The sequence below is a fragment of the Rattus norvegicus genome, chromosome 4 (genome assembly GCF_036323735.1).
Source record: "Rattus norvegicus strain BN/NHsdMcwi chromosome 4, GRCr8, whole genome shotgun sequence".
Lineage (NCBI taxonomy): Eukaryota > Metazoa > Chordata > Mammalia > Rodentia > Muridae > Rattus > Rattus norvegicus.
Window position 1 is genome coordinate 103474952 of NC_086022.1, and position 16931 is coordinate 103491882.

General features: G+C 38.9%; 1 gene segment (V, D, J or C); it reads left to right on the plus strand.

Annotated features, from left to right (window-relative positions):
• Positions 1–3304: 3304 nt before the first annotated feature.
• On the plus strand, positions 3305–4324 carry LOC134486796 (Ig kappa chain V-III region MOPC 63-like). The segment is given in 2 exon segments: positions 3305–3389; positions 3631–4324. Coding segments are annotated over 2 exon segments (363 nt in total).
• Positions 4325–16931: the final 12607 nt, after the last annotated feature.

Genomic DNA, 16931 nt, shown 5'->3' on the forward strand with positions numbered 1-16931 from the left:
CTGGAAAACATCACTGAGTGAGCTAACCCAATCACAGAAAGACATACATGGTATGCACTCATTGATAATTGGCTATTAGCCCAAATGCTTGAATTACCCTAGATGCCTAGAACAAATGAAACTCAAGACGGATGATCAAAATGTGAATGCTTCACTCCTTCTTTAAAAGGGGAACAAGAATACCCTTGGCAGGGAAGAGAGAGGCAAAGATTAAAACAGAGACAGAAGGAACACCCATTCAGAGCCTGCCCCACATGTGGCCCATACATATACAGCCACCCAATTAGACAAGATGGATGAAGCAAAGAAGTGCAGACCGACAGGAGCCGGATGTAGATCGCTCCTGAGAGACACAGCCAGAATACAGCAAATACAGAGGCGAATGCCAGCAGCAAACCACTGAACTGAGAATAGGACCCCCATTGAAGGAATCAGAGAAGGAACTGGAAGAGCTTGAAGGGGCTTGAGACCCCATATGTACAACAATGCCAAGCAACCAGAGCTTCCAGGGACTAAGCCACTACCTAAAGACTTATCATGGACTGACCCTGGACTCTGACCTCATAGGTAGCAATGAATATCCTAGTAAGAGCACCAGTGGAAGGGGAAGCCCTGGGTCCTGCTAAGACTGAACCCCCAGTGAACTAGACTGGTGGGGGGAGGACGGCAATGGGGGGAGGGTTGGGAGGGGAACACCCATAAGGAAGGGGAGGGGGGAGGGGGATGTTTGCCCGGATACCGGAAAGGGAATAACACTCGAAATGTATATAAGAAATACTCAAGTTAATAAAAAAAAACTTAATAAAAATAGTATTCTGATTTAAAAAAAAAAGCAAACATAAATATCTCGTAAGACAGTCTTACCCCTGCATCTTGTAAGACTAAGTCTTGCCATCTGCTGATGCTCCCCACTACCCTTGTCCCCAGCTGCTGCCTCAAGAAGAACCTAAAAGAATGAAGACCCTAACAGGGGATGCCCCCTCCAGGGCAGTTTTCTATTCTTTGTTGTTGTTTGCTTCTTTGTGTATTTTATTTGGGTAGGGTCTGCAAGTGCATATGAGGAGACAAGTAAGGTGAGACTTTACGGTTTTGTTGAAGACACAGTTATATAGTGATGTTTTTCTGGAAAGTATCTTACAAGAGGAGGTTTTTCTGAGGTCAGACATGTGTTTTTCTGAAATCTGTCTGTTGAAAGGGCATGTGATGGTTTTGCTGGAGCAGGCACTTGAGAGGACATATGATGTTTGGACACAATATAACACAAGAGAGAATTGATCATGCTCTAGAATTGGTTTCCCTTGCTGGACTTCACTGGGCTTCACTGATGATGGCCTTCATTTGTCATGCCTTAGTCGAGAGACAAGTACTAAAGAACTTCTGGTGGTGTTCAAACTGCTTCTAGATGCTTTGGGGATGATTGGCAGAGCCTCATCGTTTCTTCCTCATCAAGCTACTGCTGTGGATTCCTGTTTGGTGTTTTGCTAGTAGACTGGACTGCAGACAACAAAGCTTGGAATTGGTCCAGGGAAATAGTCTAAACAGTTCCACATCTCCCTTGTCCTATTAGTCATTCTCCTCTGCTACATTTGGTTGATCTTCTATAAGGGATGTTGAAATGTTTAAGAACCCTTATTAAAGTAGGTTTTAAAAAAATATAAGCCTACAGATGAGAGATGAATAAGACTGGGGTACCTGGCATGAAACTCACAAAGAATCAATAAAATGTTAAAAAATAAATAAAATAATTAGAAGAACCACCACCTAAATATAAAGTTCCCACCATAATCAGGGTTTAAAATTAAATGTTTAACCTAAAATTCCTAGGCTCAAAATATCCAGGTAGTCCAGGGTTCTACACAAAGACCAAATCTACAGAAAAATTATTATAGAACAAAGTAAGAAACTCAGTTTAAAAGTACAGAAAACACTTTCAACGAAATCATAGAAAAATATCCCCAAATATAAAGAAGGAGGTACCTCTCAAGGTACAGGAAGCATGTGGAACACATTTACTATTCGACTGGGCCAGAGACATGAAAAATACATTAAAGTACCAGACGTAGGAAAGAATATTACACTATATTCAAAGGAATAAATAATTTCAGATCACCAAATAAAAATAGGACGAAAATTCCTACACCGCCACAACAAATAAGAGGAAGCAACAGACACTCATCATTGATAACGCAACATCCAGGGTATCAATTCCACAATAAAAGGCACAGACAACAGATTGGGGTTGAAAATAGCATCCATCTTTCTATTGCATCTAAAATCACATCTTTATTCCTTCGTGCCTTCACATCAAGGATAGACATTACCTCAGGGTAAAAGAAGCAAAGCCAGGGAGCCAGCTGGTGGAGCCCTTTTAGTATCTGACAAAATAGACTTCACACCCAAACTAATCTCGTTGATTAGTTTTTCGTCACTATGACAAGATGCATTAATAATCCTGGAAATCCAAATATATTCAAAAAAGTCTTTTCACATGTATCTGGATATCTCCTGTATATAGTTCTTTTCTTTATTTCTGAAGTTCTATATTTACTTAAGTATTATTTGTGTTCAACCTGAAGAATATGTTTTCAGTGCTTTTATTTAGAAGTGAGTTGGAGGTGATTCTATGAATAAAGTGTGAGGACCTGATGTACACTCTGAGAACCCACGTAAATGAGATGAAACAGCAGCAGGCGACTGTACTTGGAGTGATGCTATGGTAGGTGAGAGACAGAGACAAGAGAATCCCTAGTGGGTCAGGCCTCCTTTCATGGGAATTTGAACCCTGTCTCAGATAAGGTCAAAGACAGCAGCCACACCCAAGGTTCTTCTCTGATATCTACCTGCATGCGATGACAAAGGAAGTTGCCCTTACAAATGAATATGAAAACATGTGACACCCTACACACAAAAACATAGAGATTAAGTAAAAATAAGAAATTATTCTAGAAATTAATTATATCATTTCTTTTCACTGAGCATTTGTATTCCTTCTTAGAAAACTTTATCACTAGGTATGTATAATTTTCAGACATCAAGTTGTTTTTGAAATATATTACATTGTTTATATAGAACATTTATTTTACACTTCCCTATATCACACCTCAGAACGACTTCAGGACAAAGATTTAATGAAATAGACTTTAAGGCTACCTTCTGATATACATGATGCTGTAGTGAATTTTCCGCTCACACCAACTCCCTGTGGGTGAAACAGGACCAGGTGCCCTCTGAACCTAAGTACACACTCTGCTGAGCTGATTTGCATATGTGCAACAGCCCAGGCTACTTTAAGGGCAGCTGCCAGGAACATAAGCATCATTCTCTCTTCCAGGTCTCAGAGATGGAGACAGACAGACTCCTGCTATGGGTGCTGCTGCTCTGGGTTCCAGGTGAGGGTGCAGAGAAGTATTGGGAGAAACTTCTGTGGCCATCATGACTTTCCATGGCTCTGGGCTCTTTATCATTAAAATTAGGGCATTTGTAATTGGTTTTAAGTTTCCCTATTCCTCTTGATTTTCTGGCTTTTCAGAGTGATGCCCTCAATTATTCTTAAAAATTTAAATTACAAAGTCCTCTGCTGGGAAGGTTTTCAAACATATATAACAATGGTCTGTGTGTTTCTCTTTCCAGGCTCCACTGGTGACACTGTACTGACCCAGTCTCCTGCTTTGGCTGTGTCTCCAGGAGAGAGGGTTACCATCTCCTGTAGGGCCAGTGAAAGTGTCAGTACACTTATGCACTGGTACCAACAGAAACCAGGACAGCAACCCACACTCCTCATCTATCTAGCATCAAACCTAGAATCTGGGGTCCCTGCCAGGTTCAGTGGCAGTGGGTCTGGGACAGACTTCACCCTCACCATTGATCCTGTGGAGGCTGATGACACTGCAACCTATTACTGTCAGCAGAGTTGGAATGATCCTCCCACAGTGCTCCAGGGCTGAACAAATACCTCCTGTTTTTGCAGCTCACTGAGGCTCAGTGTCTCAGTTCTTGCTTCCTCTCTGACCTCTCAACACAGAGCTCTAAGCTGTTTTGGAAAAAGATCTCAAATAGTGAAACAAGCTTTTATAAACAGATACGCATGTATGTCCTATTTTACAAGCTTTGGGATTTAGTCATATCTGAACAAAATTTAGACATTTATGATAGTTTCTCATTTACTATTTATCACTTAGAACGATTGTGAACATGTTTATCTTATGATATATTTCATGCTTTCTCCCTCATCTCCTTGACCACATCTCTGTCTATTCCCTCCACTCTCACTATTCCACCTTTGACCTTCCTATCTCTTTAAAAAAGTTTTGCATTTAAAAAATATAAATAATATGAACATATTACTGAAAAACTTAGTAAGGGACAGTTATTATGGTGTGTGTGTCTGTGTGTGTGTGTGTGTGTGTGTGTGTGTGTGTGTGTAGACCAGAGGTCAACCCAAGAAATCTGTTCTTTCCTTCCACCATGCAGGGCCTAGGAATCAAATTCTGGTCATTAGTTTTTGCTGTTAGTAGCTTTCCTGCTTCAAGGAGCAATCTTACTAGCATGATGTAGTATTTCTTTTTCTTTACAGATTTGTTTTATTTTAGATTGTGTTTGGGAGTGTGGGTATGTCCATAAGTGAGTGCCCATAGCAGGAGTTGTAAGAGGTTTTGACTAGCTGATGTGGATGCTGGGACCAAACGAATCTCCTCTATAACAGAAGGAAGCACTAGGTCCCCTTGTCTACCACTTTTTAAACAGGTAATTTTACAGATTGAATAAATGCTTTGCCCTAAGATAATAGTAGACCGAATGGAAGCTCTGTAATCCACCAAACTAAAAAGAGAATTGCATAGTTAAGATTGTCAATCCTAATCTGTACTAAAGGCTTATAATCCACCTTAGTGGTTTTTATTTGTCAACTGATTTTTTGTTTGTGCTGACAAAGAGCTTGCTGTAGTTACTTTGAAACATGAGTCTGTGTTGCAGTTATTTTTTCTTCTTTTCTTTCAATGTCTTTATCTCTTTTTCGTTTACCAATGAACAGATTTGTTGATTGACCTTCTGTCTTTATCAAATATTCTTTGTTTTAAGACCTGTTGTATTTGTGGTTAAATTCTCTTTCTTTATTTTTCTTCCTTCCTCCTTTGTGTATAATCATATAAAATGTGAGTGTCAGGGCCTGGAGAGACGGCTCAGTAGTTAAGAGCACTGACTGTTTTTCCAGATATCCCATGTTCAATTCCAACAATCACATCCATAATAAGATCCAATGTCTTCTTCTAGTGTGTCTAAAGGCAGAGACACTGTAGTCACATATATAAAATAAATAAATACATCTTTTTAAAAAGTGAGTGTGTGACATGGAGGGCACGTGGAGAATAAATGACAACATCAGGTGCTGGACCTCAGGTTTCACCTGGTTTGAGCAAAGATCTCTCATCCATTTCCACTGTGAACTTCCAAATGCCCCGCCCCCCGTCTTTGCTTCCATCCTTCAGGACAAGGGCTGGAATTACAGATGGCGGAAGTACTTCACTGTCTGCATGAGAGTTCCAAGGATGCAAACTTGACCATGAAGCTTGAGGAAAAGGGATTTACTCCTTGACCCACCCCAAGCCATGTCTGACTGGAGACTCCTTTTCTTTTGAGCAGGTCTCTCCCTATAGACCTCCTTATATAAAAAGCCAGGTTGATCTGGAAGTCCCTGCACAGCCCAGAATTTCTTTGAACTATGACATTCATAGTTCCTGAGTGCTGGATATTAATATCACATGAGTCACAGTGTTTCTTTCCAGTGTTCTACCTGGAAACTGACAACCAGCGTAGTGGAAAATTTATTTACCACACATCTGTTGCATTGTGCTGGAATTCTTTGTTCTTCTACACTTTCTACAAACGGTATTAGAGAGTTCTATAGTACTATTTTTGTATCATTTGATTCAGCAGAATACAGTGTATACCTCCCAAAGTGACACTCGTAGGTTTCACATGTAATTGTATTCTTGTATTAGGTAGCCATTGCTCACAATAAGTTAACACAAGTTCAGTGATGTAAAAACGACTTGCATTCATATGTGGAGCAAAGAGTGTCTGAATTTCTCCAGATCTTATAAGTGAGTCAGAAAATAAACTCGCAAATTAGTCAGATACATACAAAGGGCCAATGAATTGAAAATCTCTCCTTACTAAAACTTGGGCAACAAGTAAAAACATTCTATTGGTAAGTCCATTTCCTGAGAAGACTTTAAAAAGAACACTGTTTTTCCTGACTGCTGATCTTTATAAGGAGATAGATACAACTATCAGCACCTTGTGGATTTGCTGGGTGAAAACATGATTCCAAAAGACAAGCCCTTCCATTACACTGTAACCCCCATTCTCATGAAATCATTATACTGTTTTCCAGCTTCAGGCACTTATGATTGAGGTAGAGCCTAATTCTTCAGGCAGTCAGGCTTCCCTAAACATAAAGTAAACCTAAGGATGAAGCACACTCAGGACAGGTCCCAAGTTTGGCACAAGTGAGGGCAGCTATTCCTGGTGATTTGATCAGACTTGATCATTAGTGCTGACTGCCATGCACTCAGGATTTTAGTGTTCAGAGAACATTATAGACACAGTTGGAAAGACATCCAGGATACTTTCTTCTCTTTTTTCCTGGGCAATGTACACTTTATTGTATATTTTTTATTTGTGAGTTTCCTGTCCATAAACCTGCAAACTCATCCCTCCCACCCCTTCTTCTATGACGGTGTTCCAACCCCCCCTCATCCACCCACACCTTCCCAACTCCACCTCCAACATTCCCCTACACTGAAAGAGGGGTCCAGTCTTTGCAGGACCAAGGGCTTCTCCTCCCACTGATGCCCAACAAGGCCATCCTCTGCTACATATGTAGCTGGAGTCATGGGTCTGACCTTACATACTCTGTGGATGGTGGTTTAGTCCCTGGGAGTTCTGGTTGCTTAGTATTGGTGGTCTTATGATGTTCCTTCATTCCTATCCCTAACTCCTCCAATGGGGACCCAGTTGTCAGTTCTATGGCTTGCTCAGAGCATTCGCTTCTATATTTGTTATTCTCTGGCACAGCCTCTCAGGAGATAGCTATATCAGGTTCTTGTCCACATGTACTTCTTTGTATCAGCAATATTGTCTGTGTTTTGTGGCTGTATGTATATCAGTTGGATCCTCAGGTGGGGCAGGCTCTGATTGGCCATTCATTTACTATCTTCTACAAACTTTGTGTTCATATTGCCTCTTATGAATATTGTTGTTCTCCTTTTAAGAAGGACTGAAACATCCACACTTTCATCATCCTTCATGAGCTTCATGTGATCTGTGGATTGTATTTTGTGTAATATGAGCTTTTGAGCTAATATACACTAATCAGTGAGTGCATACATTGTGTGGTATTTTGTGATGGGGTTACCTCACTCAGGATGATATTTTCTAGTTCCAACCATTTTCCTAAGCATTTCATGAAGTCGTTGATTTTAATAGCTGAGTAGTATGCCATTGTGTAAATGTACCACATTTTCTTTATCCATTCCACTGTTGAGGAATATCTGGGTTATTTCCAGCTTCTGGTTGTTATAAATAAGGCTGCTATGAGCATAGTGGAGTATGTGCCCTTTTTATATGTTAGACCATCTTTTGGGTATATGCCCAGGAGTGGTATAGCTGGGTCATCAGTTAGTACTATGCCCAATTTTCTGAGGAACCTCCAGACTGATTTCCAGAGTGGTTGTACCGATTGCAATCCCACCAATAAGAGATGAGCGTTCCTCTTTCTCCACATCCTAGCCAGCATCTGTTGTTACCTGAGATTTATTTGCCATTCTGACTGGTGTGAGGTGGAATCTTATGGTTGATTTGATTTTCACTTCACTCATGACTAAGGATGTTGAACATTTCTTAGGTGCATCTCAGCCATTCTGTGTTGCTCAGTTGAGAATTCTTTGTTTAGCTCTGTATTCCATTTTTAATAGGATTATTTGATTCTCTGGAGTCTAACTTCTTGAGCTCTTTGTATATCTTGGGTATTAGCCCTCCATCAGATGGAAGATTGGTAAAGAACTTTTCCCAATCTGCTGGTTATCGTTTTGTCCTAATGACAGTGTCCTTTGCCTTACAGAAGCTTTCTAAGTTTATGAAGATCCATTTTTCAATTCTTGATCTTAGAGCATAAGGCATTGGTGTTCTCTTCATGAAAATTTCCCCAGGGCCCATATGTTCGAGCTTCTTCCTCACATTTTCTTCTTTTAGCTTGAGTGTATCTGCTTTTATGTGGAGGTCTTGATCCACTTGGACTTCAGTTTTTTACAGGGTAATAAGAATGGGTCGATTTGCATTCTTCTACATGCTAACCTCCAGTTGAACCAACACCATTTGTTGAAAATGCTCTTTTTTTCCACTGAGTGATTTTAGCTCCTTTGTCAAAGATCAAGTGACCATAGATATGTAGGTTCATTTCTGGATCTTCGATTCTATTCCATTGATCTACTTGCCTTTCTGTGTTTTTATCACTATTGCTCTGTAATACTGCTTGCGGTCAGGTACGGTCATTCCCCCAAAAGCTCTTTTATTGTTGAGTTAGTTTTAGGTATACTGGGTTTTTTTTATTATTCCAAATACATTTGCAAATTGCTCTTCCTAACTCTATGAAAAACTGAGTTGTAATTTTGATTGGAATTACTGTCATTAGGATAAAAGGGCAACCAACAGATTCAGAAAAAAATCTTTATCAATCCTACTTCCAATAGAGGGCTAATATCTAATATATACAAAGAACTCAGAAAGTTAGACACCAAAGAGCCAAATTAAAAAAAATGGGATATAGAGCTAAACAAAGAATTCTCAGCTGAGGAATATTGAAAGGCTGAGAAGTATCGAAATGTTCAACATCCTTAGACATCAGGGAAATGCAAATCAAGGCAACCCTCAGATTCCACCTCACACTAGTCAGAATGACTAACATCAAAACCTCTGGTGACAACAGATGGTGACTAGGATTAGGAGAAAGGAACACTCTTCCACTGTTGGTGGGTTTGCAAACTGGTACAACAACTCTGGAAATCAGTCTGTAATTTGTTCAGAAAATTGGACATTTTACTACCTGAGAACAAGCTATACCACTACTGGTCATATATCCAAATGATTCTCCAACATACAACATAGACATTTCCTCTACTATGATCATAGCAGCCTTATTTATAATAGCCTGGGGTTGGAAAGAACACAGACCCCTTCAACAGAGGAATGGATACAGAAAATGTGGTAATCTCCTCAGCTATCAAAAACAATGACTTCAATGAAATTCATACGCATATGGAAAATATTATCCTGAGTGAAGTAACCCAATCAGAAACACACACACACACACACACACACACACACACATTGTATGCAAAATCACAAATTACCCAATATACAATCCACAGACCACATGAAGCACAAGAAGAAGGACAATCAAAGTGTGAATGCTTCAGTTCTTCTTAAAAGGAGAACAAAAATATTCATAGGAGGAGTTATGGAGACAAATTTTGATGCAGAAACTGAAGAAATGGCCATTTACAGCATGCCCCACCTGGAGACCCACCCCATATATACATACATACATAGAGAGAGAGCCACCAAAACTAGACAATATTGATGAAGCCAAGAAGTACACACTGACAAGAGTCTGATGTAGCCTTTTCCTGAGAGTCTCAGCCAGAATGTGACAAATACAGAGGTGAATGCTAGCATCAAACTACTGAACTGAGAACAGGGTCCCTATTGGAGGAGTTAAAGGATTGAAGGAACTGAAGCTGTTTGCAACCGCATAACAACAATAATACTAACCAACCTGAGCTCCCAGGGATTAAACCACCATTCAAAGAGTACATATGGACAGACCCATGGCACCAGCTGCAAATGCAATGGAGGATGGCCTTCTTTGGCCACCAATGGTAGGGGAAGCTCGTAGTCCTGCCAATGCTGGACCCCACCTGTGTAGTGTAAAGTCAGGGTGGGGAGGTGGGGAGGGGTGGTGGATGAGGAGTGGGAATAACCTTATAGTAGAAGGAGAAGATGATGGGAGACAGAGTTTATGGTCATCAAACTGGGAAGGGAACATCATTTGAAATGTAAACAAAAATATCCAAATAAAAAATCTTCTCAATTTATTGTGCATGAAGGTATATTAGGTACGGATATCAAGAAGGAAATAAAAATTATGGTATATGTGAAAAAGAAGATGCAAATTAATGAAGGGGATAGAATTTCTCCACTGTTGTTTCCTTACATGAAGGGTAAGGTTTCTGCAGTAGAAAGTATAGGAGCTTTTGACAGTACTGGAAACCATGTGGTCTAGCAAACAATGCTTAATGATCATAGCCTCATATTGATGCTGTAAATGAATGGTGTTGACATAGAAGCTTTGGTGGATACAGGAGCTAGTGTTAACTTACTTTCTTAAATTGTATTGGAATCCAGATTGACCACTTTAGACAGGTTACACACTATAGAAATTGTTGTTATCACAAATAAGACAAAGTGTAAATGGATTACAAGTGTGGGATCAGAAGGGCAAACAGGGAAGTTGAGACCTTATTTGGTTGACATAACAATCAATTTATGGGCAAGGGATTTTTTTCATTGATCGGGTACTCAAAGTAATATCCATAAAAGTCGAGGAAAAGCAAATGAGGAAATTAGAGGTAGATGTTCCCAGGAAAGGTATTAATACAGGTGATAGAAAACCATCACAAGCTGTACCTATGGCCAGAAAACAGAACATCACAGGGATTGAGTTTCCAAATTTATAAAAGAGGCCACTGATGATATACCAACAGCCTTGTCCCCAGGATGGTTATAGAACCAACCTCTCTGATGAGAATAGTGGTCCATAACAAAAGAAAAATTGTAGGCACTAAGACAACTGGTATAAGAGCAGGGGGATGCTCAATATACAGAAGAACCTACCAGCTCATGGAATTTCTTTAAGAAGATATTAGGTATGTGGGGGATGACAACTGGTTTAAGAGCAGTTAATAAGGTAATTCAACCAATCGGTCATTCACAGCCTGGACTTCCTTTACCATCTTTGTTACCAAGACCTAGAATAATAATTGACTTGAAAGATTGTTTTTTCTCAATACCCTTGCATGAGAAACATAGAGAAAGTTTTGCCTTCTCAGTATCTACTTTGATTCATAGCCATTCACTAAAGAGATACCACTGGAAGGTACTTCCACAGGGAGTGTAAAATATTCCAACTATATGTCAACATTTTATGCAAAATCTCTTAGAAACTATTTGTAAGCAATTTCCTCAATTTGTCATTTATCATTATAGGGAAGACATGCTGTAGGCTGATTCTGACTATGGTGTTTTAGAGAATATTTTAAGGTAACACAAAGAATTCTATCGTGCTAGTAGTTACAGAAAAAAAAATGAGAAATCCATTTAATTATTTGGGTTATAAAATCAGTCAACAAAAATTTGACTATGAAAAGTACAGTTCCATAGTGAAAAATGGCAAACTCTTAATGATTTTTCAAAAATAAATGGGAGATATTAACTGGCTGAGGTCTACAATTGGATTAAGTTCATATGAATTAAGTAATTTGTTTCAGCCATTACAAGAAGATTCTAATTTAAACATTGAAAAATGTCTGATAGCTGAAGCAGTAAAAGAGATAATTCTTGTAGAACAAAACCTGCAAGAGGCATACGTGGATGGAAGTGACCTATGCTTGATTGTATTCTTGTCATTTTACATTCAACTCCTTCTGTACTGCCCTCCTTATTCAAAGGGAAGACAGTATTATGGGATGTATTTTCTTATGCCATAAAGAAAGCAAAAACCTGAAGATGTGTATAGTAAAGATTGCTGAATTGATTATTAAAGAGAAAGTAAGATGATGTCTGTTGGTAGGAACAGATCCAGCCAAGATTGCAGCACTTCTTACAAATGATTATGCCATTATGGATGATTAGTGAGGATTAGCAAAAACCTTGCAGTAAATTCTTGGGAAGATTTATCACAAATATACATAAAGCAAGTGTGTGGAAAAATTTATCACAAATATTCATAAATCACTTCATAAAAAAATAATTGGATTCTTCTACAACTAGTAAAGAGCACACAAATTCCACAGATACCAACATTTTTACTTATGCAGACCAGATAGGGATGGCAGGTTTTAAGTCGGAAAAAATAAGCAAGGTGTTCAAAATCCATACATATTGGTTCAAAAATCAGAATTGTATACTATCCTTATGGTATTGTTAGATTATTCTGAACCCCTTAACAAAATTACTGATTCTTTATATGTAGAAAGAGTTGTGCATATAGAGACTGCTGAATTTGTACCTGATTCCTGAGAATTAATTTTATTAATTTTGTTATTTATTAAACAATTCATCAAATGTTGAAATTATTCATTATATATTATGCATATTCAATCTCATACAGGTCTGCCTAGTCCATGAGCTTAAGAAAATGAGGAAATTCACTAATGTCTTATAGGAAATAAGTTAGAAGCCTCAAATTTTCACGAGAAAAAATATGCCAATGGGAAAGCTTTAAAGAAAACAATTCTTATCAGTTGTCAAAACTAAGGAAATAATAAAAAACTGTCTTACATGTTTCCTATGAAACCAACCTCCATTATCTGCTGGTAGTAACTGTAGCGGGTAGCAAAAGATGACATCTAACAGATGGACATTTTCCATTTTGCAGAACTTGGAAAACAAAGGTATTTACACCATACCTTTGACACATTCTCAAGGTTTCAATGGGCAACGGTTTAAAGTTCTGAAATGGCTGATAATGTAATTACACATTTATTGGAAATAATGGCAATGATAGGTATACCTGCACAAATTATAATTGACAGTGCTCCTGCATATGTATCCAATAAGGTGAAACAATTCTTCTCATATTATAATATAAAGCATGCTGCGGGTATACAACAGTATCCCACAGCACAAGGAGTTATAGAAAGAGTCAGTCATACCTTTAAAGTGATACTTATTAATTTTCTTTCTTTTTTTAATTGGATTATTTTTAATTTATATTTCAAATGTCATTCTCTTTCCCAGTTTCCCATTCATAAACCCTAATCACTTCCCCTAGTTCTATGACGGTGTTCCCCCTCTCCCCAACTTCCCGCCTCCCCTCCCTGACATTCCCCTACACTGTGGCGTCCAGCCTTGGCAGGACTAAGGGCTTCTCCTCCAATTGGTTCCCAACAAGGCCATCCTCTACTTTATATGCAGCTGGAGTCATGGATCTGTCCCTGTGTATTCGTTGGATAGTAGTTTAGTCCCTTGGAGCTCTAGTTGCTTGGTATTGTTGTTCTTCTAAGGTTGCAAGCCCCTTCAACTCCTTCAATCCTTTCTCTAACTCCTCCAATGGGGACCCTGTGTTCAGATCATTGGTTTACTGTTATCAAAAGGAACTAGTTGCTGAGCAACTAGGACAAATAATACACTGTAAGGATACCTTGACATAAGAATGAAACCTGCAATACTTTTAAGACAGGCACATGGTTATACTTATGTATTTACAAGAATTGAAAAAATATGATTACCAACAACTAAAAAAAATCATAACTGACAAGTGAAAACCTCTTATGACCTGAGAAATGGATGTCTTCACAAAGCAAATACTCCAAATAATTCATATAAATCATTTACCAATTTCTTTTTAAAAAATTATATAAATCAACGTCAAAAAGGGTAGCCTGAGTGATTTATCACACAAAGACTGGGTATACAGAGAGACTGGTCAATACATTCACATATTCTTAAGATTTTGGCCAGATATTTCAATCAGTATGTAAAGCCAAATAGATTTCTAAAGTGAATGCTAGAAATAATACCAATCTATGTGGTTAGATAAAATGATTATAAAGCAGTTTGATGTAATGTCATTAAGAATAACAACAATGGTAGTTTTCCTCTTAGAACCCTAAGACCTCCACAGCCATGGACTCTTGAGCATGTTTTCCTTACCAGCCATTACAATCATTGTTGTATAATTTCAGATGAGGACAGGGAAAATATAGTTCATCTGGATCACAAATGATAACAGTCTCCATTTTTTGCTCTTTGTGTGTCAGCACAACATTGACTAAAATGTATTCAATAAAAATATGAAATTAGTGTGACCATTGTCCTACAAATTCTAATTTAACTTTGTATAAACTTCAAACTTACTGATAGACTTTCTAAAGCCGACAGTCTCAGTTCAATGCTGGCCTCTACAGATTATTTGTCCTTTACACATGGATGAGCCCAAGCCATGTTCATTTCAGACCTTGTGTCCTTTGTAAAACATTGGACCCTAAGCATGGGTAAAGGGTTCCTCTGTGGTCTTTGTATTTTCAAACCTGTTTTCTCAGGCATGCTCTTAAGTAACTGTGTCTGAGGAACTCATGCCTCTCCATACTTTTGCTGCTTTCCCAACCAGATGGGTTACTTTCGTTTTCTTTTCTGTCATCCTGTCATTTTTGTCTGGATGAAAATTTTGTGTTATCTCATGTTATGTTGTTTCAGCTTCTTTGAAGAATGAAAATTATCAAATATAGAAAATAGGAAGTTAAGTTGTTTATTGCAGACAAATGATAACATATGTGAATGTTAATGGAACTTTATACAATTCTATTCCATTTCCACAGAAGTGTTACAAACAAACTCATGTGTATATGTGTGTACATATATGCTACATATGTGTGTGTATGCATACTTAGATTCATACATATGTGATGGTGTCTAGTTGTGTTACTGTCTAGCATAGGACTTTTGACAAAAGTTGGCCAGAAACATGAAATCCCCTACCTCCAAAATGATCAGATTATAGTCACCCATCTCCAAGATGGGCAGATGTGTGATTTTACAAGCCATAATATGAATCAGGTTAAGAATAATACTGATGTTTGTCAGAATATCTCAGGAAGCAGGATAATAATTCTTTGAATAGTATTACTTATCAACCATTATGTCAATAAAACTCATTTTGGAAGTTCCTATAAATTACATCACTGTCTACATAAGATGCATTGTGGAAATCTAGATAAATTTTGATTGTCTGCATAAATTGCCACATACTCTGACATCACTTGGAACTCACATCATTTCCTGTTGTTACCTCTATGAGGAGCTATGAAGTACCAGTTTCTTCAAGGTGATTCTAGAAAGTAGTAGAGAGGTTTTGAGGGAACTGGTTAAACTAGAGACTCTTAGTAGAGTACAGAGATCACGATCAAATGCAATACCAGTGATGTCTACAAAGAGCTCTAGTAACAAGCTATTTAGCCTAATACCCCCCCCCAAAAAAAAAAACAGATACGTGTAGCTGCTCGTAGTACAAACGCTAATTACATTCTCCAAAAAAAGTGTTTGCACAAGAAGATCTGCCCATAGCTTCTGGGAACCGTCTACAGTTGGTTCTGATTAGTAAATAATGATACCAACGGCCAATAGCTGGGGAGGACAAACATAGCGAGGAATTAAGAATTCTCAGGTTTGGGACCCAGAGGAGAGGAAAAAGAGATCCATCATGCTTTAGGAGAGTGTGGAGAGTGGAGAAACAGAGGCTATCATAGGGTAGAGAAGCAAAGAGAACGCCCATGGGCTCTGAAATCATGACCCAGAGTGCACCACAAATGGGTCTGAAGTGGCGAAGATGGAATATGGAAGTTAGTAAGTATAAACTCAGAATTATCAGCAGAAGGCAGGTTCTTACAGCAAGGAGGCTAGGCAGTCACCCAGCTATTGTGCTGCTTAAGACATATTAAAATATAAAGGCTGCGTGTCTTTCATTTGGGAACATAAACCATTGAGGTGGGTAACAATACCACACTGGGATTTATTAAAAATTAATACTAGAGATGGCGTCCTCAATGTGGGGCAAGAACTCACTTTTAAAAATGAATTGGAGATTCAGAAACTGAAAACACACCCCATTGCTTTAAGATTAAGAGGCAGGGCAAAATGGTTTCCTTTTTTTTTATTATTAACTTGAGTATTTCTTATATACATTTCGAGTGTTATTCCCTTTCCCGGTTTCCGGGCAAACATCCCCCTCCCCCCTCCCCTTCTTTATGGGTGTTCCCCTCCCCATCCTCCCCCCCTTGCCGCCCTCCTCCAACAATCTAGTTCACTGGGGGTTCAGTCTTAGCAGGACCCAGGGCTTCCCCTTCCACTGGTGCTCTTACTAGGATATTCATTGCTACCTATGAGGTCAGAGTCCAAGGTCAGTCCATGTATAGTCTTTAGGTAGTGGCTTAGTCCCTGGAAGCTCTGGTTGCTTGGCATTGTTGTACATATGGGGTCTCGAGCCCCTTCAAGCTCTTCCAGTTCTTTCTCTGATTCCTTCAACGGGGGTCCTAGTCTCAATTCAGTGGTTTGCTCCTGGCATACGCCTCTGTGTTTGCTGTATTCTGGCTGTGTCGCTCACGAGAGATCTACATCCGGCTCCTGTCGGCCTGCACTTCTTAGCTTCATCCATCTTGTCTAATTGGATGGCTGTATATGCATGGGCCACATGTGGGGCAGGCTCTGAATGGGTGTTCCTTCTGTGTCTGTTTTAATCTTTGCCTCTCTATTCCCTGCCAAGGGTATTCTTGTTCCCCTTTTAAAGAAGGATTGAAGCATTCACATTTTGATCATCCGTCTTGAGTTTCATTTGTTCTAGGCATCTGGGGTAATTCAAGCATTTGGGCTAATAGCCACTTATCAATGAGTGCATACCATGTGTGTTTTTCTGTGATTGAGTTACCTCACTCAGGATGATATTTTCCAGTTCCGACCATTTGCCTACGAATTTCATAAAGTCATTGTTTTTGATAGCTGAGTAATATTCCATTGTGTAGATGTACCACATTTTCTGTATCCATTCCTCTGTTGAAGGGCATCTGGGTTCTTTCCAGCTTCTGGCTATTATAAATAAGGCT